The sequence below is a fragment of the Dermacentor variabilis genome, chromosome 7 (assembly GCF_050947875.1).
Source record: "Dermacentor variabilis isolate Ectoservices chromosome 7, ASM5094787v1, whole genome shotgun sequence".
NCBI lineage: Eukaryota > Metazoa > Arthropoda > Arachnida > Ixodida > Ixodidae > Dermacentor > Dermacentor variabilis.
This window is the reverse complement of record NC_134574.1, coordinates 155,684,584-155,705,427: the sequence shown is the minus strand read 5'-3', so window position 1 is coordinate 155,705,427 and position 20,844 is coordinate 155,684,584. Positions and strand designations below refer to the sequence as shown.

The window sequence follows — 20,844 nt, the reverse complement described above, 5'->3', positions numbered from 1 at the left end:
TGAACCAATTTCTCAAGGTAAAATGCGTAGAAAAACGCTAAAGACAGACTTGAGCGCAACCTACATACACAATAACGTCGGATTGTAGTTTGGAAATACGAGAAAACAATTCTGCTACGCGAAACCCAAAACAAAAACCCACAAAGCCCTTTTCGAACGTTTCTACCATTCATAGAGCGCCCGTAGTCTCCCAGATTTGCGCACGCAAATCAAGGGCCAGAAAGCGGCACGCCCGGTTCCTTGCAACATCTCCAGATGGCGCTCGCCTCCGCCGTATCGCGGCCTACGCAACGCAAGAGGCAGAGTTCCTACCGGAAAGCTCGCCTATTTTTTTATTAAGCATTGATTTAGACACAGTGAAGGTCTTTGTGCATAGCTTTCGCCGCCAGCGTTTCCCGGTAAACGGTTACATAAGCAGCAGTTGGCGGGAAGCGCGAGCAGCACTCGGGCATCTTTTGAGTGCTATCGCGTTCCACTCTTAAAGGCGAAGCTTAAGCGCCCTCAAAGTTTTAGATTCCTCTTTTTTGCTATAAGTTTTCTTTTCGTACATACGTTATGCGTTTTCTTTTCGTATATACTCCCCGGTGGCTTTCTTACGCAGTATTCATTTCATTGGACACGGCAACAAAACTGTCATATGACACTATATGTTGTCATATGACACTATCATATGACGCTGTCATATGACACTATGTTGTCATATGACACTATGACAATATGTTGTCACTACGACAACAAAATTGTCATAGTGATTAACAGCGCGCTGAAATAAGCAAGCAGATGACGCACAAATCAGGTAATATTTCGCTAAAGTTACAAACACAATCGAAACAAAGTTCTACAGAACGGAAGCGGGTCGTGCCGCTGGAAAGATAAAGTCGCGCTGCTCATATGCAGCGCGTGACGCGTCGGGCGCAGCTAGGCGGCTCGTGGGCCGCCTTCCTCGCCTAGCCTCCGAGATGGCGCGCGCGCGCGCCGCCGAATCCCGGAGGCCACGTCGTCCCGCTAGCCGCTCGGCTTGGTGACGGAGCCGAGGAGGAAGACGCTGCTGGGTTCCTTGCCGAGCACCAGGAACAGGAAGGGTCGGTCGACCGTGAACTCCAGGTTGCGTCCGTCCGCGCGGTCCACGACCGGCGGAAGCGCAGTCGGCCGCGCCGCCGTTCCCGCACCTGCCGAGCGCAGACCCATGCGGAAGACGGCAAAGTGCTTGGCGGCCGACACCTTCAGGCTTCCTGCGCCCCGGTTCGCGTGAAGGTTTGTAACCTGGCGCTGTCGACATCTACAACGTACAGTTTTTATTGCGATAGCAATTACATGGACACTCCAACCGAATTTTCTGCCCTCGCCGTCGCCGTCGCCGTGAGGTCTGTCATTGCTATACGACATGCGGTATATGCGGGTTATATTGCCACATCATTCTATCGCTAAAGTTGCTCGTACCAGGTCTTACATTCCTGAGAAAATTTTATCTAAGTTTCCGTCAGTGTGCGGATCTGCGCCTGCATGCCAGCAATTATTTTGACACGTAAATATTTCTTCCTGGAAGGTGCATATAGAACCTTGCCGATTGTCAAGTATTGTTTTTTTTTTTTACTTACGAAACCCCACCAAGTAATCATTTCTCTTACGCCACAACCACATGACAGATTCAGCGCTTAGTGTCCCTTTTAAAGTTAGGCCTATCATTTTCCTTTCTAATACATTCCGTATATACATGTACCTGCTCCGGTGCCACGGCTTCCTTCTTCCACGGCGGCCATGTTGGAGAAGTCTGCCGCCTCTCCGAACGCGTCCCGAGCGCCCATGGCGGGAAGGAGGCGGGCGAAATCCGTGGCGCAGCGGAGTCGCAGCCTGGGCAGGGTCACGTCGACGGGACCCCGCTGCTCGAGGCGCGCCAGGCAGTCCATGATCTTGTCCTTGGAGAGACTCCGCTCGAGCGAGGCGAGGCCGCCGAACGGCGAGTCCGGCAGGAAGACGACCATGGACTCCAGCAGCGGCGAGTTGTAGGGCACCTCGAGCACGGTCGCCCCGATGTCGTCGCACCTGGGACGTGGGAGGTGGTGGACGCACATTGAAAACGACGCAGGAGAAGTTGGACGGCGAAAAATCAGTCAATCAATCAAGCAATGAGTCAGTCAGTCAGCCAGTCATTCAGTCAGATCTATCTATCTATCTATCTATCTATCTATCTATCTATCTATCTATCTATCTATCTATCTATCTATCTATCTATCTATCTACCTATCTATCTATCTATCTATCTATCTATCGCAAATACAGACAGAGGGTTTCGTGAAAGAAAGCTGCCTAGACAGCTTGACAGGTTCACAGCCCTTCAAGCATTTCGGAATGTTGGATACAAAAAAAAAAGAAATAGCATAAATTCGCTATACGACATGTTACGCCGCTATTGCAGAACGACTGAATACGCCATCACGGTAATCGTGGAAGCATTGATGAACATTAATTAGAAACACACACTATGGTTACAGCCTAATGCAATAACACAAGAAATACGTGAGTGGAGTAGTTTGATTATTTATACATATGCGCAGTTGTTCTGCAAATACAAGTGACTAAGTAATTAAACACTAAGGAACAAGAATAGGGAAAACCGAGGTATTGGCGTTTTGTTAGTCACAGCTATATGAAACCAGCAGGCAATGAAGCCAAGAAACACATACCGGAAATTACCTTTGTTTTAATAGAAGTGTAAAAATGAGAAGCTAAATGAAACGAAAGTGGACGAAAAGACAACTTAAGATCGGTGGCAATCTAATCCACACCTACCGCATTACGCCGTGCGATGACCTTAATTGAACTACTACGGCAACAGCTATCATCCCGGTCATTTTCGTGAGCATACTCAAATAAGTCCTCACTGAAAAACAGCACCAGTTTTGGCTGGAGACTAAACGACAACAGCCGAAACCTTTTATTAAATGTCTGGCGTTTTTAAACGAGGACTTACACGAATACCGGCACAGTTGCTAGGAACGCTTATCTTTCAATTATACAGTAAAACCTCGCTATAACAAAGTTGAAGGGCCGGAGAGCCAGATTTACTTCGTTATATACATTATTTCGTTGTACAGTCACGTTACATGGAACGCCGCTCCAATTAGGTAAAGTAAAGATATTCGCACAAGATTCCCACTTATAGCTGGAACCAAAGTTTAGCGAGATGTTTTAACAGTGTATGATGGAATCGGCTGAAGAAAGACGGGGGTAATCGGGAGGTCGCTGAGTGAGGCCTTTGCTCTGCAGGGTATTAGCAGGGGGACTGCGATGATGGCGATGCGGATGACGCTGATAATAGTACAGCCGCCTCCCGCACCGTATACCTGGCAGTGCGGTAAGGCGCCCCCAGGCGTCGCAGCGTACGCACAGCGCTGGCACTGCCACAGGCATTGCGAAACCATCCGCGGGACGGCTGGAACTGGCCGGGCAGTCTGGAGTCGAACAGCACCAGGCTGGCGAACACCAGCTGCGAGTCGGGCCCCACGCATGCGCTGGAGAACAGGGGCCTCTCGAAGGTGAAGTCCGACAGCGCCCGGAACAGGCCGTCGATGTGGAGGCGGCACTGGTCGGCGCACGTGGCGAAGTCCCTGCAGCATAAAGTTTCTGCAGCGCCTACCCGAATCCACACACAGAGACAGCAAGCTGCGTTACTAATCTACCTATTCTCTTCCTTAGTTCTGTTCCCTCGAGCAGTTTTGTTTTTTCTTTTTTCGCAAGGCAATATAAACTGTCTCGCGCCAAGTTCGCATCTTGGTGGCCTAGCGGGCCCAGCCGAGTAAGGACCTGAAGTAATAAGCCCTAAATGCGAACTTGGCTAAAAGTGCTGCTGGCGCGGTGCCCTCTTGCTGCGATAAGCGGTTGCGTACATGGCGTGGATATGGGGCGAGAGCATGACCAGAGGCTGGTGGTAGCGGGGTGCGAGTCGGACGTTGGCGTCGTGCCAGAGCGTGAGGTAGTTGGTCATCGCGCCCGCTGCTCCCAGCTTGGTTCGCGGCCGGTGGAAGTCGCTGCTGAAGAGCAGGCAGGCGTGCATCCCGAACGTCTCCACCAACGAACTCTGGGGGTGGTCGGCTCCGCGGGTGGCAGTGTGGCTGTGATTAGGCGAACAGAACAGTCATTAATGCTTAACCGATTTATCAGTCGAGGTCCATTTTAAGTAGAAACGTGAAAGCTTTACGGTGTTGGCAACACATTATGGACATAACAGGTTTAATAATAACGCTATTTACATTTCGAAAGGAAAACAAAAAGGATCTGCAGAAAAAGTTGTCCTAGACAGCTTCACAAAGCTGCATCCCCATTATCTAGGCAACAGTGAAAACAACATACAGCACGCATCAAAGTATATCCAAGAAGCAAATTAAACATACCAAATGAACGGCCCGAACCATAGACTAAAAATTTTTATATACATATTTCCCCGCACACTTCCCTCAACTACCTGTGACTATATTTAAACAAGTTGAAATTCACACGCTCATAAGCGTTTAGATAAGAAGGGAGCGTATGTTGCATACGCTCCATTCCAGAATTTAGGCGAGATCACTGACCAATCTTGGCAGTGTCTTGTAGTATGAATTACTCTTGCTTATTGTAGCTGAGCGAAATTTCGTATATGGTTTGTATTATTTTGTACTTCCTGTTTAAACCGTACACTCAAACGACAGTATATAATCGATATACTCATCAATCCAATCAATGTACTGTCCTTTGTAGGGAGCGTATCCGTACTGAGTGACATCGGCGGCGTATGATGGACAGTGCGCACTCGATCGAGTTTGTTCGCCACGTCTGTGCGCAGAGTATAAGATGCCAAAAATACCACCCCTCCACTCGCCCCCACACATTATGTTCTCACGTGCATTTCTTTTTTACTTGCGTAGTAAAGGTACACTTAAGTGCTCGCACTACCCCGTGAAACCCCTTGCGCGTCATACGTGCCTCCAAGATGCGTGACCAGGCATAATTTTATGGGCAGCAGTAAGTTCTACTTAAAGTATGTAGCAGATTTGCGTCTACTTGTCAGAATTCCTTATCATACGTCTACTCACGTATAAAAAGAAGGCGGAGATAGACGCAAAGCTACAGATCACGGAAGCAACAGCCGTCATTCATCGAGTGGATGCTAGATGGCAGCACATAACCTGTTTACAGTAGAGTTCCTGTATACGGCTGCCCCAATATAGAGTAACTCTAGTAGACAGAAAACTCTAGTGCCGCATAGTGACTTAGTAGAGCTCTCACGCGTAGCAGTATATACTTTGCACGTATTGTGAAGAGAATTAACTGGAGCGACGTTGGGCAAGCAGAGGGATCAATTAGCTCGCAGCTCAGTTTCCGCGGTTATATTCCTTGGCACTACTAGACAGAACTTGCAAAACGATTTCGCGTCCACAAATGTGGACCTCGTGGCTGAAAGACATAAATTCAAATTTATTGCACATAATTTGCACAAATTGATATTGCCTTTCAATGCACATGTGTATACGGAAAGAAGTCCCAAGGTTTTGTCACCTTGGGTGGGACCTCCTGTGCAAGTAAAATGAGCGAAACGCACGATATAAAACAAAACAAAAGAAAAAGAGGTTACATTGCAGAAAATGCATGAATAACTGCATCAAAACACATCTATTTGATAAGCGAGAAGAAAGGGGGTTAACCGAGGGGCCCGATTTTTATTAGTCATATCATAAGAAGCCAACAAACATTTGGTAAGGTAACACAAGGGAATATTTACCAGTAGACGTAAATGATCATCGCTACAAAAAGAAATGTTTGAATTTTTTCTTAAATATTTGTAAGGTAGTCGCAGATAACAGTTACGCGATTGGAGTTAAAAGACGATTTGAAACGGAAATAGTACATTCAGGGCCGTTACTAGGGGAAGGTTAGGGGGTTTGGCAGTCCACGAATTTATCACTGCGTTACAATACATTACATGGGCATGTCAATGTATAATATATTTATATGACCATATGCCAGCGATGTGTCCGACTCACGCACAGAAATAGGCAGATACTTAAAAATGGCTGTTGTCCGCGCAATATCTTTGCCGAAAATTATTCAACATACACGCTTCAAATAATTCCGGGGTATATATTTATACGTGATAGAAAAACGTCTATAGGCCTGCTATCGCCTAGCCAGATAAATATTTGAGGGACTGGCTTTGAAATAGCATATCCCAAGTGAGACATATCACGTACGCGGCGACGTCTTCCTCTTGAGGGTCGGCATCGACCTCGTGAAAACCGAGGAGGCGCCCGAGCTGCCGCCTCGTCTCGCCGGCTGCGCCGTGGTACATCATGATTAGCTTGCAGGCCACGAGTTTGGGAGACAACAGGACGGTGCCCTGCTGTCCCACTTCCTGTCGTAGCGCGTTGCACAGGTCCAGGGGCAGCTGGAGCAGCGGGTCGCGAAGCTCGGGTTCCAGCGAGAACGGCAGAGACGGCGACGTCCTGCGCAAGAATCGTGGCGTTTCACTTTCACATTACTCCAGTGGAACAGAGATGCGATATGTGGTAGTTAGGGCACGTTCACACCGGAGCGACAGAGGTAGCGCGACCTATCGCGACAGTCAAGCGGGAAACGCGCGCGTCAATTACACCCTACGACTGACGACCCAAAGAGCGACTCGCGGCGACCAATGCTGCAGCGGCAAGCGCGATCTGACCGTCGCCACACTGGCGTGTCTCGTGATTGGTGTTGTATTCTCGCCTGGCCGCACCGCGGTGTGGCCGCGAGCCACCGTGTAAAATAGCCCCAAGCTAATTCCGAAGTCCTGATCCTCCGCCGCAAATTAGTCCAACAGGTTCCCGATTCCTATCGCGTGGGTAAAAAAAATTCACAGAGGATTGCGATGCCCCCTAAAGCGTAATTTGAGCGCAGCTCTCTCTATACGCGTTTTCACTTCGCGATATATTCGCTGGCGCGGACAATCTGTCTCACGCGGCACACTGCAAATGGAGCGAAGTGTGGCGCGACTCCCTCGCTAATCGGCAGCGCGTGGGTAACACGTGGGCGCGATTCACAGCAGTCGCCGCAGACAGACCGGCGCTCATGCAGCGCTTTGTTTCCATGTATGGGATCGGTGGCGTCATCGGTGATCAGATGACGGCGCGCTACTCTGGTGCCATCTCGTAGCGATCGTCGCCGCAGAGCCCGTCTTGCGCGGCACTACGCTTTTTAAAGCGAAACTTTCTTTGCCTCTTCTCCCGACTTTCCGGGCGCTGCTGCTGCTTTGGTCTTTCTCGCGCGCGCCGCTGGGTTTCTCGCAGCAACACCAGATGGCGCTCGCCTCCGCGCATCTCGACCGGCGCCGCCGCGGCAGCGTTTCACATTTTGTGCCTATGGCACGTGCTGTGATTGCCTTCCTATGCGACAAGAATGCCGGTGCTGGGCTGTGGGTGTAAGCATTACAATCGTCCATAGCCTGAAGACAGCGCTTGGAGCTGGCGTGTCAGGAGCGTGCTGGCCACGTATGCAGAAGAAGCGCGTAAACAAGCGCCAGCAAAATGGCTCCAAATCGAGCACTCAACGTCGAGGGCAGCCAGGCCCGGAAAAAGCGTCGCGCGGAACGCGTCAAGTAACCAGTCTCCCTGTGTGTTGTTTGCACTACGCGGACAAGCAGCAATGGTGCACGCATGGTAACGTTTAACATCAACTGACCCCACTCTCGTTTTTGGATTCAACGCGGAAGAAATTACAGATTCGCCGCCAACATCACCGCTATTTATCTTCAATCAAAGCAAACAGCATACAACGCTTCGCTTAGGTACATTAGATTCCCAAAGTGCGTGGGATCCACATATATTAACGCGACAGCGTTAAGGGCCCCGTGTCGCAGAAAATCAGGTGTCGGCGCCTTGCGTCGGACGTCGTTTAGCGCAAAATCATTCCGTACCACAACCACGCAGGCACTCCACATGGTGCAGAGGCGTTACTGAACTAACTGAATTCCTCAGAGTAAGATGCGTCAGAAAATTTGTAAAGTACCACCTAAACACAACTTACAGACATGATAGATTCGGATTATAATTTGAGTGTACCAGAAAACACAATTCTGTTACGAGGAAACTCAACATAAGCCCTTTTTCCAGCGTTTCTACCATTCGTAGAGCAGCGCGCTGCGCTCGGTTCCTTGCGACAACGCCATCCAGATGGCGCTCGCCTCAGCGCATCCGTACGCATCTGCGGCCCACGCAAGTGGCCGCGTTTCTACCAGAAAGCTCGCCCGCTCGCCTTCCTCCATAGCGTTCGCCGCCAGCGTTTCCCGTTAAACAGTGCGGTTACACAAGCTGCAGTTGCCGGGAAGCGTGAGAAGCAGTCAGGGATCTTTGAATGCCATCGCGTTCCACTCTTAAAGGCGAAGCTGAAGCATCCTCCAAATTTTTCTTCTCACGCTTTCGCCCTGTCCTCCTCCACCGCTTTCCTCCTCGCGCTCTCTTCGCTATCGCTGTCTTTCATCCGCCGCTGCGCTCCGCGTTCGCTCTTTCATCCTTCCCTGTGCTCGTTCGCTCGGTTACGCCGAGGGACTCCGACGCTGAACGCAGGAAAGTAAGAGCTGGGCTCTAAAATCGCACTAAGTTCGGAATCGGCCCACATAGTTGGCAGGATAAGTGGATGGCTAGATTGCTGGATAAGAAAACTGGTCTGACAAGGCCAAGAACGTTATTCGCATTAAAAATGTATATTTCCCGTCGCGTCGTTCATTGCGTGATGCTTAGCTTAATGTAAAGTTTCTCCGTTAACCTCGAATTTTCAATCCTGTGGGGCAGTATTGAGAGTATTGACAGTACTGAGTGCGTACCTCATGGTGAAGAGTCCGCTCCAGCCCATCGGCCGGTAGGTGAGGGGGACCCTTATCGAATGCGTGTCACGTGGGCTTGACGTGCGAGGAAAGAAAAAGAACACGCACTCGTTAGGCTGCTGAGAGGAAGCACTTGTGTAACGTTATGTTCACAGTCAGGACGTAAGAGACCGACAGATGAAATAGATTGTGTGGAAGATGGCGTGAAGTATATTTCAGCATGGCTGTTTGGATTGGCTAAGCCTATTTGATCAGGTTTCGTACTGAAAACAGCGTAAAAATGCTTGGAGGCGTGAGAAGGCACCTTTATATCGCGGTCAAACTCCCAAGAACTTTTAACGCGACAGCGTTAAGGAGCTCATGTCGCAGAAAAGCCGGTGTCGTCGGCGTCGGAGGCGTTGGCCGTGAGCGATAAATCCCAGCAGGCACTTCATGAATAAAAAACAACTTGTAAGATGGGCTGGGTGGGAATCGAACCAGGGTCTCCGGAGTGTGAGACGGAGACGTTACCACTGAGCCACTAGTTTTTTTTTTCTTTATTTTACTGAGCCACTAGTTCGATACTAGTTCGATGCTTCAAAGCGGTACAAAAGCGCCTCTAGTGAACGCGGTGTTGCCTTAGAAACGAGCTGTTTCTAAGGCTCAGGCGTGCGTCGCTTGCTCAGGCGCACATTTCGTTGTCGCGCCGAACGCTGCGTAGCTCGACGCTCACCGCGTCCGATGCGGTGCGCGTAGTCGCTGCGCCGTAGCCCATTGTCTTACTCCCCTTGGCGGGTCGACGGGAACGCTGTCGCATTCCACTCTTGAAGGCGAAGCTTAAGCGTCCTCCAATTTTTTTTTACCCTTTGTAGAGTTCAGTGCTAAATGCCGAACAGGACGCACTTTTTTTGTGTGTGCTAAAGGCGCCTTGATTTATATAAGCCTATAAGACTTGGTTTAGCTGCTATCAAAAGATGGCGTACAAGAGAAGTATTATTCTTAGCTGGGCTACATGCTGAACAAACATCACGGTAATAGCGCGAAAATTCGGGATAATAAATAAAGCAGGCGACAGGACAGAACGATACACTCTCAATATATTTGTTTAGACAGCTGGTACACTTATAGTGGGGACATCCGCAACTAGATTAGCTCCGGTATCAAGAAATAAATTGTTTTTTTTTAGTATAACAGCTCAGAAATTAATGCGACTCTGATACAATATCACAGAAGATTAGCTGACGCACCGTTCATCGCAATATTGTATGGAAACTGCCTCCGCATATTATCGTGCAATCGTACTAAGACCTCTCCTGACTTAACCAAACCTGGTCTTGAAAAATATCCGAAGTAGGATTGCACGAGTTGCCAAGGCATCTTTTTATAAAAAATAAGTGGAGAACAATTCGTCAGCTCATCATCTGTAATATTGTATCAAATAATTATTCAGCTGACATACTTAAACTCGCTCTTAAGGCACAAGATACAAAGTTCTGTGCTGCAAAGAAAAATTAAAAGAGTGCAAAGAAAGACGTGGTCAAGACAGAACACAGGCGCTTGTGTTCTTCAGTCTTGTCTGTTTGTTTTTTCGCGCTTTTAATTTTATTTCATACCACGAACCACCTAGCCCAGCAGCAAGCCTCGTTAACAATCTGGGTGCATCTCCTCTGTAAATGCTGTTTGAAGACATTTGTTGCGCCTACAGTGCTTTGTCCGGTCGCCTCCTTTCCTTCAAAATTAGTGCGCAACCAATTTTAGGAATTTTAGGAAATATTACCAATTTTAGGAGACGACGAGTGCTTCTGCAGGTAGTTTTTGTCCTAGCAGCTGCCGTGCTTTTCCCAATAATGAATGCATACCAGCGCGCGCAGTTCACCCATTTTGATGAAGCTTATTGCGCTTCTTTCCGTCACCAACAAAGGAAGCTGCAGCCTGTAGCCAATTTTAGACAAGCGAACTTATTTTCGTAGTTGAGGAAGACAAGTACCTTTGTCAGTGGCGCAACAACTAGCTATAGTTCTCGTATGGGAATGGGAAGTTAATCCCAAAGCCCTCTTACACACACTCTCTTATACATATATATAGTTAACCCGAAGCATCAGAAACCGGGAAAGTTCGAGATAAGCGGACGTTCGAGATATGCGAAAACATGAAAACAGAAGCCCACAGTTGGCCGCGCGTAGACCTCGTGGATATGTCGGCGTCTATACAGAGGTCAATGGAGTCACTGTCACTGTGCCAAGACAGCGTGCTTGGAACAAGTCCAGACGATTTATCTATAATGCAATATTGGAAGCCACTCTCTTAAAACGGTTGCACCCTTTGGGGTGTATATTTGTCCCGCAACGATAATCGTCTTCTGCCTTGCTTGCGTTTCCTTTTTTGAAAACTCGGCGCTCGCTACTTTCTTGTCGAGAATGCTGCGTCACACTGATAACGAGCATGCCGTTCGTGACTAGGAAGTACCGAGCTCGCAGCATTAAAGAAAGGAAACGCGGGCAAGACAGATAGCGATTATCGTTGTGGGACAAGATGAGCCCCAAAGAGTGTAAATTTTTCTAAGAGTGCAGTCATCCGCGACTCTTAAAAAATTTACACCCTTTGGGGCTTATCTTGTTCCACAACGATAATCGTCATCTGTCTTGCCCGCGTACCCGCCGTGGTTGCTCAGTGACTATAGTGTTAGGCTGCTGAGCACGAGGTCGCGGGAACGAATCCCAGCCACGGCGGCCGAATTTCGATGGGGGCGAAATGCGAAAACACCCGTGTACTTAGATTTAGGTGCACATTAAAGAACCCCAGGTGGTCAAAATTTCCGGAGTCCCCCACTACGGCGTGCCTCATAATCAGAAAGTGGTTTTGGCACGTAAAACCCTATAATTTAATTTTTAATTAGTTGTCTTGCACGCGTTTCCTTTCATTAACGCTGCGAGCCCGGTACTTCCCAGTCACGAACGGCATGCGCGTTATCAGTGTGACGCAGCATTCTCGACAGGAAAGTAGCGAGCGCCGAGTTTTCAAGAAAGGAAACGCAAGCAAGGCAGATGACGATTATCGTCGTGGGCCACTATAAGCCACAAAGGGTGCAACTTCTTTAAGAGTGTAACCCGTTCCATGGATACAAAAATGCTCACGCTGCTATATACTTTCTGCATCATAATGAATTCCGGACAGTTTCACTTCGAAAACCGAAACTGAAATGCGGAAATGCGCAATTGTGACGCACTTTAGCAGACGCCGACGAGTTACGCGGTACTATCGCCTCACCATCGCGCAACCGAACGTCCTTATCAAACCGCAATATCGGAGAAACCCCGTGGGCTCGCGTGCTGGCTTCTTTCTGGCGCAGCGCGTGCACTGATTGCGCCTGCTAAAAAGAGTGCTGGATCTCCTTGCTCAAGCTCACGATTATTACGCTGAGACCGCGTTGATACGTCACTGACAGCGTCCCAATAGAGATGCGAAAAAAAAAAAAATAAACCGTCTCAGCTGACCGCCGCTGCACGGGAATGGCACCTGCGCACTCTTGCTATAGTAGCGCGACGCCAAAAGCATTAAGCCACTATACAGCGGGTACTCATTTAGATCCACATTCAATGCGAAGTTTGGTTGCAGATGGTCGTTTCAATAATTTCTCGCGTGGAAGTCACCCAATCCCATGACAAATAAATGTTTTCATTCTCTCTCTCTCTCTCTCTCTCTCTCTCTCTCTCTCTCTCTCTCTCTCTCTCTCTCTCTCTCGCGTAGCACGTCGCCGAATGCCGGCGACACATCTTCGCCTAAATAAGAGCGCAGGCTTTCTTTTACCTCCTTTCGAGCCTCTTCGCCTCAGGGCCGCCGCACACGAAAGCCGCGGAGTGGCCCGACGACGTCCGGGACTGCACGGTAGTGGTCGAAGCAGCCGTGGCGGTGACCTCCGACGACGAGGAAACGAAGCTGGACGTGTCCAACCTGCTCTGCCTGCGACGCTGCCGCGCTTCCTGCTGCTGCTGCTGCTGCTGCTGCTGCTGCTGCTGCTGTTCGCCTTCGCGGTGCCCCAGAGCCGGCATCGGCTGCGAGCCCTGGTCTGCAGCCTCTGGCCGTACTCGCTCCTCCTGCTGCTGCCTCGACGCCGGCTGGGCTGCGTTGCGACCCCGTTCTCGGCGTTCGCTTTGTTCTGGCTGCTGCTGCAGCTGCTGGTCCGGAGCCGGGCCGCCGACGCCGCCATCGCTGGAAAGCGCTGGACGTTCCATTACGTCCGCTTCGCTCGGCGTTGGACTCCTCGGTGACGTGGGCGCCTTTTCCTGGAGGCCGGCGGGAAGCCGCGGCTGAAGGGTGGCTTCGCGATACTCGAAACGGGAGGGGAGCTGGCGCTTATTCGGGAAGCCCCGCGCTACAGGCGACTCGGGTGGTGGAACTGGCGTTTGCGATCGAGCTTGTCGAGGACGGGCTGCCGTTCGATGGAGCGTGCGCGGGTGCTAATGGAGCGCGTTGCGACGGGTCAGCTCGTGCGGCACGTCGGCTCGTGCAGCGAGCCGGTGTAGCGGTGATGATTGTGAGGCACTCTTCTTTTTTCTATGCCTGCTTGCGGGACGCACCTACTGTAGGTGAATATCTGAAGACTAGCGTCAAGGTATGGCCCCGCGACGCTTAGCTGCTGTTGCAGACAATATTTTATCCCGCTTTTGTTGTGTTTTGAATCACAGTGGTGTAAATCGATGAGTGGCACCAACAATACTATAGCCTTTATAAGATAATGTGATTGTTACAACGATTTCCTGTACTGTTAGCTTCCTTTTGAGTTTGCTCTTGTATTACTAAACTGTAACTGGGGAAACCACGGGGAAGGCGGGAGATGGAGATTGAAGACGATGAGCAAACAATGTGAAAGTAGGAGCCAACGTTGTGCTATATATTAAAAACCACCAGAAACTGTTAGGAAAACATTACAAGCCGTAACACGAGCGTTTCCGGGAGCAGCCCGAGCAAGACGAGGCATTACTCGATTGGAACCTCGCACTATTAAAGATGCGACCTCAAATCTAAAGCAAGGGGGTTCGGCCTTTGGAGGGAAAGCCACTTCTCGAAAGGCTCATTAATCTCATGATTTAATTATCCAGTTCTACGTGATTTCTTTCGGGCGACAAAGCTTGTAGTTTATAATTCGGGCAGAAGTTACGTATTCCGTGGCTACACATGCAAACCGCACGCAGTTTCTTTCTTTCTAATTGGCGCTGCTTCGCCATGGGGGCTGCTTCGCCAAAGAGGCCAGTTACCAGATATACGACAAAAACTGGGCTGACTCGGGCATGAATATTTAACGTGCCCCCAATGGACGGGACACGGGAATGCTTAGCATTAATAGCATGGAGGAAATAGAAGCGCGCTGGGCGAGAAAGAAACAACAACAACAACAACAACAACACGGGCGGTCTATAGACAGGCCGTGCGGTGCAATGTTGTGACCTATATATGCTCGTGCGCACGACACCATGTGCCGCACTCCGCAGTTGAACGCTCATTTGCATAGCGCTATTCTGACGCAGTGCTGGAAGAGAGAGAGGTTCGATCTCATCATCGTTCACGCATGTCGTTATATGGCGTTACAATACAGCTGCACGAAAGAAATGGCGAGAGCGCCGACCAAACGTATACCCTCCTTGGTCCGCGTTTTCGCTGCTTGTTTCTTTTGTTCAACATGCTTCCTATATATACCGACCGGACGAGATGTCGTCAAAACGATCTATTAGATAGGCAGACGGACTTCCCCCCACTTTGAACGTATGTGCAACAGAAAACTCGAGCTGCGTTGCAATTACGTGAACGCGTCAAAGCGTGCACGAAATCGCAAGCTTGTATGGAGATAGACGTATGGAAACGCCGCTTTGGTAAATAAGAGTGTGTGAAGCCGCCCGCGAAGCACGGGAATTCGGCTGTCGAGACATCACAATAATCGTATTCTATGTATGCCGTCACATACTTAAAAAGAGTTAGCGGTGCTAAGGTCGGGCCTGTTTTCTTTTGTTCTGGCTTCGTCTCGCCAACTCGAACTTCCACTGACTTCACCGATCATCCTTTCTCTCCGGGGCTCTACACTCTGCGCTTCAGTCACAGGGATGCTTGCCTTGCATGTATGCGCTATTTCATACGAAGCGTAAAGAGTTTGGTATACGCTAATTTGATGTTATCTTTCTTTTCCTTTCTTGAAAATCCTTGTGCAAATTCCGAGTTCTATTTTATTCATCTTCAAGCAACTCTGCAGAATTCCGTTGCTGCTTTTTTTAGCTCTTTTACTGCATATATTTTTATTTATTTTCTACCGTTTTGCTTTAAATTTGCAAGCGCTCCTGGTCTAGTCCTATGTTGTTCCTGTGCGTTTTAGAGGTGGAATCATCATCACCTCACACGAGACGAGAAGAAGACAGTCTGATCACGAAGCGGTGGAGCCATACAGATGTTTGCTCAGCCGTGGAGGAACTTATATAGTTACTTTAGGGGATTCTCTTCAGTTCTTCGTGCGTTATTTTTGTTCATTCCTTCCTGAAAAGTTTTTGCAATTGTAGTACTAAGTGTAATTTCCTAATACCAACCGAATTTTGGCCAATCCCCCGCAGTGTTTGCACCATCATATAAAGCAAACCAAAGAAACGAAGCGTAGCGGTGTACACTAAATTTCTATACACGCAGAGCTAGTTTCTCAGCCTCTCCTTTGTGTGTACGGTGCTGAGAACCAGAAACAATTGGTCACTTCCTCCTTGCATGTCGACGATGCTCATCAGTAAGATAAAGGTTGCTCGAGGTCTCTTTGAGCAAGGTAGGCCTCAGCATGAAAGTCCAAGTCTTGCTTTCGTTTGGAGATTCCACATTGGGGCAAAGCCACCAGAATGTTCGCACTGCGATGAAAAACTTTAATCTTGATTCCGATAGGCGGCCTTCCTAAAAACAGTCAATTATAATAATTAATTACCAATTTTTTTCGATTCACTGCAGCGTCGTGACTGTTCCGCTTTCAACACCTTCCCCTACAGTTTTTTTCCAAGCTTTTTTTGCATACATTTTCTCCAAACCGACCAATTATTGGCCGATCCCCCGCGGTGGGTATATGCCATTTGTACAGGGAATCATCATCATCATCATCATCATCATCGAATAGGTGGGGCCATAAGGATGTTTGCTCAGCCGTGGAAGAACTTTTACCGCAGTTACTTCAGGGATATTTTCTTAAGTTCTTCATACGTTATTTTTTCTTCATTTCTTCATATCTTTTTTTTTGTAATTGTAGTGCTAACTGCAATTTCCGAATACCATTCGAATCTTGGCCAATCTTCCGTAGTGGGCACGCGCCATGGTACGCAAGCAAAAAAAAAAACCAAAGAAACGAAGCGAAGCGGTCGGTTTTGCTGTCGACTGCGCGTCCTTCGCACCGCAACGAAAATGAGGGCGTCCCCGTGCAGCTCACCACAGGTGAGAGGCGACGAAGGTGGCGAAGTCTTTTGGAAAAGGATGTTCAGGTCTTGGTAGACTTGATTTAACCGCAGTTTCCTATTTTAAAGAATCGCTACTAGAGCGACGCGCGGAAAGGGTATCTCGGTCGACCACGCAATGTCAGGTCCAGAGAGCGCGCGCTTTCGTCGCGGGTTCGACTACCGACCGTGGTAGCCGCATTCTGACGGGGGTGAAATGCGAGAACACCCGCGCACTTATATTTAGGTACACGCTAAAGAACGCCTAGTCGTAAAAACGAATTCGGAGACTTCGATTACGGCTGCTCTCTTAGTGTGGCGTCTTCGAAGCAGGCGGTGTATAAATAACACTGACACGCACGCTACAGGAGAGAGCGGGAGCAAGACTGATCTTTATCTCTATATATTTGCCCCACCCGATATATACTGGGTAGCAGCTGACGACGTCACACGCATTCGAGGAATCATTACTAGAGGCGCACTACAGGTAAGATGCGTGTCTTAAACCGGAATCAATTCGGTATAGGCCACATAGCACTCGAGTTTCTTTGTGACGTTAATCATATCGTGAGAAGACAACAAACAAAAACACCAAGGACAACGTAGGGGGAATTACTTGTACTTACTAACTGAGATAAAGAAATGATAAATGTATGGCAATGAAAGCAGATGAAAAAACAAAAACGAAAAGGAAGACGTAATTGAGGTCGATAGATGATTGCGTGGACTGATCTGAATTTAGTAATGGAAACAAGACAGCTATACAAGAAGGAGAAATAGCCTATTCGATCGATCAACAGCGCGCGAACAACAAAAATCTCAGCTTGGAGCCCTTCAGTGCGTGTGTGTGTGTGTGTGGGGGGGGGTGGAATGGAAAGTATTGTGAGTGAAATAGCGTTCGACTTTTCCGCCGTCTCGTATTCGCATCGTATCGTTGTCATCGTTCGTAGTCACACACATGCTGGCCTCGAAGATGGACAGAAGGCCTAAAGTTCAGCCGTTACACAGCAGAGGCCACACAGGCAGAAGCACTCTTGCCCTACGGGTGAGCACAAAGCTACCTCGAACATCTGTCACGGTTCGAACAAACAGCCTATACCACAAATTTACGCGTGCCCAAGACTCCGCAGTAAGGGTTGGTGTGCTGCCGTGCACCATAGTGAGCACTCCTGCACAGGACGCTAACGATTTACCAACGATATTTTCTTGTTTCTTTCTTTTTTCGCAGTTTTTGTCTCAAGCCATGATGGACGACGAGGCGCAGGTCGCCTACTCGAAGCGTATGGTGTGCGCGGTCGTCTTCGCTGGGGTCGCAGGCCTCGCGTTCTTTGCGCTGGTCATCTACTACGTGTCTGCGATGATCGCCCGCATGGCCGAAGCGCGTGGCGACGGACGCTCGGACGAGCTCGTGAGCCTCTCGTGCCGCAGCGACGGCTGCGCCAGGTTCGAGGGGCTGCTCAGGGAGACCCTGAACACCAGCGTCGACCCGTGCCACGACTTCAAGGCGTACGTCACCTCCCGCTGGCTGCCCAGCGCGGCGGTGGAACTGGACGACCACTGGAGGTACCAGTGGAACGTCAAGTACGCGTGGATGCACAACATGGCCGACGAGATACGACGGCGCTACCACGAGACGTCGCTGGGACGCCTGATCGTATCGTCCTTCGGAGCGTGCGCGAACAGGTCTGCTGGCTGGCCTCTTGGCTTTGTGATTCTTGCGACCGCTACTATGTCAAAGTGAAGGAATAACTGACAAGCGGTGATTGATTGATTGATTGATTGATTGATTGATTGATTGATTGATTGATTGATTGATTGATTGATTGATTGATTGATTGATTGATTGATTGATTGATTGATTGATTGAATACATCGGCGCATCCCTTATTCCGTGACAATTACGCCTTCATGGTTTTGGCAGTGCTTCAATCAGTCATTCAGTGACAGTCGTCCAGTCAGTCATTCTGGGGGATTCTCAGCATGATGAGCCGGTTGAAAAGATTGTAGAAGCAAAGTTGGTGTTTGTGTCGGTGCGTTAATTTTTTTTTTCCAATCAATCAATGAATCACCGAATGAGCCCATGATTCAGCCAGACGATAATTTGAAAGCAGGATCGATTTGTCAGCATTTGTGTGTCGGCCCTTTATTTTTAGCATTGCACGTTGAATCTTTCCGGAAGCGTAAAGCACGACTGCGGGCCACTACACGTCAATTCTAAGATGCCAGCATACGTTGCGCCAGTTTCTTCAGTCGGTTTGAGTGACATTAAAGTGAAGGATATAGGATTGATACTAGGGAGGTTTATAATGGCGATGCTAAATACATAAGACAAATACAGGAAGAGATAGAACAGCTAAACAGAACAAGAACAGATAGAACCGGTAAAATTTTGTAATGATAGACGGAAGTGGTTACCATAAATGATGGCACGCCATGAAATTGACGTTTCAGATTTCACTGCGTTCTTACACGTTGTTTGAACAATAAAGGCAAACGAACGCAGGGCGCTTGTTTTAAGAGCACTTCTTTCTCCAGCAGGGAACAGGAGAACGTAGACGAGACGCGGAGGCTGTTCATGCAGCTGTTGCGTGACCTCGGCGTTCCTTGGCCCGACACGCCGCCCAGCGACGTAGACCCGTTCGAAGCCCAGCTCAACCTCAGCGTCCGCTGGAACATACCGCTCTGGTTCGACGTGAAAATGCTTCCGGGCAAGCCCGTGGCCGGTCGAAAAGCGATCTACGTCTACCCCAGTGCCTACGCCAATTTCTGGAGGGGCCAGTACATCGCCATGAACAGCGAGGGCGCGGTACGACGGTACGTGGACCAGTACTTGGCCTTCTTCCTCGACGCGAACGGGACGACCCAAGAGATCGTGTCGGCTGACCACCGCCGCCAGTGCGACAGGGTGTTCAACTTCACCAAGCACGTCGTCTTTCTGCTCGCCGAAGTCAGCAAGCACCAGCGCGCCGCGGTCTTCGAGTTCCACACCCTGGCGCAAGCTTTCGGCCAGAAGACGGAACGACTCGTTTCGTTGGTGAACGAGTGCTTCCGGCTCAACGACTCCTCGTTCGCGTCAGTGGACAAGGCCCTCGTGAAGGCGACGGGCACGATGGACGTCGTCCGCCGCATCACCGCCAATGCTGATTCCTCGCTCGTCTTGAGTCACCTGGGCTGGTGGACGCTGCAGGTGTACGCGCCCATACTGGATGACCAATTCTTCGTCCAAAAGTACGGAAGCGAAGAGAACGCCAACCTGCTTCGTCCGCTGTTCTGCGAGACCCAGGTCGAGAGTTCCTTCAAGCTCCTGCTCTTCGCCAAGCACATCGCCCTGAACTTCCCTAGGCGCGTGCGGCGAAGCATCAAAGAACTGCTGACCAGCGTTCGAGACGCAACCGTGGCCGAGTACGCAAAGTCGGACCTGCCGGTGGCGATCAAGACGCGGTTGATGGACAAGCTGAAACGCTTGGGCACGAATCTCTGGCCCAAGGCGGAGTACCGGTCTTCCAAACAGCTCCGACGAATCTACTCGTTCAAGTACGTGAGCAAGAAGACGACGCTGGACTACTGGATCTCGGAGAGGCAGGGCAACGCCGCGCTCATCGGGTCCGACGCGTACTTCGAGGACAAGCGGTTGCCGCACTGCAACTCCAAGGACCCGTTCTCCTACGAAACCATCTTGGACACCGTCACCCTGTCGATGATCGCGGTACACGAACCGTTCTATTATCGGGACGGCGACGGCGCGATCAACTACGGGGGTCTGGGCGCCGGCTTTGCGAAGACCCTCCTGGAAGGCCTGGAACGCGACTCCGAATTTCAGGATGTCGCCGCCGGTGACGCGTCGAGCGGCGCTACGCAGAGCAACGGGAGCCTTCCGCAGGATTCGGTTCGCAACGAGACCTCGCGAAGCATCGCTCTGGGCGGCCGAGTCTTCTTGCCGGCATTTCGCGCATTAATGGCAGCTCAGAGGAACGGCACCCCGCTCAACGCCGGCCAATTCTCGCTGGCGAAAGTGTTCTTCGTCAACTACTGCCACAGTCAGACGCGGATGTCGGCGGGCTTCGATTGCAACTCGGCACTTCGAGGAGCGGCCGAATTTGCGACCGCATTCGGCTGCAAGCAGGGTAGCTACATGAACCCGCAATATTAATGACCCGCGTGTACAAACAATGAGACATGTCGTAGGTTTACGGCTGACACACTTGCCTTTAGATTTGTTTGTTTAGTTTTTTTAGTGACTTCATTTGCGAAATTCTACAATGGTTGCGCAAGTGTCGCGTTATACGTGTGCTTATTTATATTTTTTTGAGCACTGACTGTCGTGATTTGTAAACGAAGGAGCGAGTGATTGAGCAGTTGGGTTTTTGAACAGCACAGCACCTCTTCGTAGCGCGTCTCTCTTCCAAGCGGTATAGCTGCCGGTTACTATATGTGTTGCCTTAGCGGCTGCATATTTTCTCGGTGGTCACAGCTTGTTGACACAGTGGTTTCTTTGAAGCCTTACATCGCCCTGAGTGATTAAAGAGCGTTAGTTTAGGGGACGCAAGCGGCTTGCGTACGCAAGAACTAGGGGCCACTGTACTGCGCATGCGC

The 20,844-nt window shown here is 49.8% G+C and overlaps 2 protein-coding genes across 6 annotated transcripts; one reads left to right on the top strand and one right to left on the bottom strand.

The window, feature by feature from the left end:
• Nucleotides 1–781: 781 nt before the first annotated feature.
• On the bottom strand, nucleotides 782–13,363 carry LOC142588241 (iris-like). 4 transcript variants are annotated; one of them, XM_075699805.1, is made up of 7 exons: nucleotides 12,617–13,357; nucleotides 8,831–8,905; nucleotides 6,228–6,479; nucleotides 3,888–4,112; nucleotides 3,389–3,608; nucleotides 1,721–2,043; nucleotides 782–1,232 (listed from the first exon to the last, which is right to left on the bottom strand). In XM_075699805.1, the coding sequence occupies exons 1-7, from the start codon at nucleotides 13,039–13,041 to the stop codon at nucleotides 839–841; spliced, it is 1,914 nt and encodes a 637-aa protein (XP_075555920.1). In that variant the 5' UTR covers nucleotides 13,042–13,357; the 3' UTR covers nucleotides 782–838. The 4 variants fall into 4 exon arrangements, with proteins under 4 accessions (XP_075555920.1, XP_075555923.1, XP_075555921.1 ...); XM_075699807.1 differs by having other exon boundaries at nucleotides 917–1,232; nucleotides 3,345–3,608; nucleotides 12,617–13,353; XM_075699808.1 differs by lacking the exon at nucleotides 3,888–4,112 and having other exon boundaries at nucleotides 12,617–13,363.
• A 2,813-nt stretch (nucleotides 13,364–16,176) lies between these two features.
• On the top strand, nucleotides 16,177–20,636 carry LOC142588240 (endothelin-converting enzyme 1-like). Of its 2 annotated transcripts, none has more exons than XM_075699804.1 (3): nucleotides 16,177–16,252; nucleotides 17,480–17,934; nucleotides 18,790–20,636. In XM_075699804.1, exons 1-3 carry the CDS (start codon nucleotides 16,223–16,225, stop codon nucleotides 20,399–20,401), a joined length of 2,097 nt encoding a protein of 698 aa, XP_075555919.1. In that variant the 5' UTR covers nucleotides 16,177–16,222; the 3' UTR covers nucleotides 20,402–20,636. The 2 variants fall into 2 exon arrangements, with proteins under 2 accessions (XP_075555919.1, XP_075555918.1); XM_075699803.1 differs by having other exon boundaries at nucleotides 18,787–20,636.
• The last annotated feature ends 208 nt before the right edge of the window (nucleotides 20,637–20,844 follow it).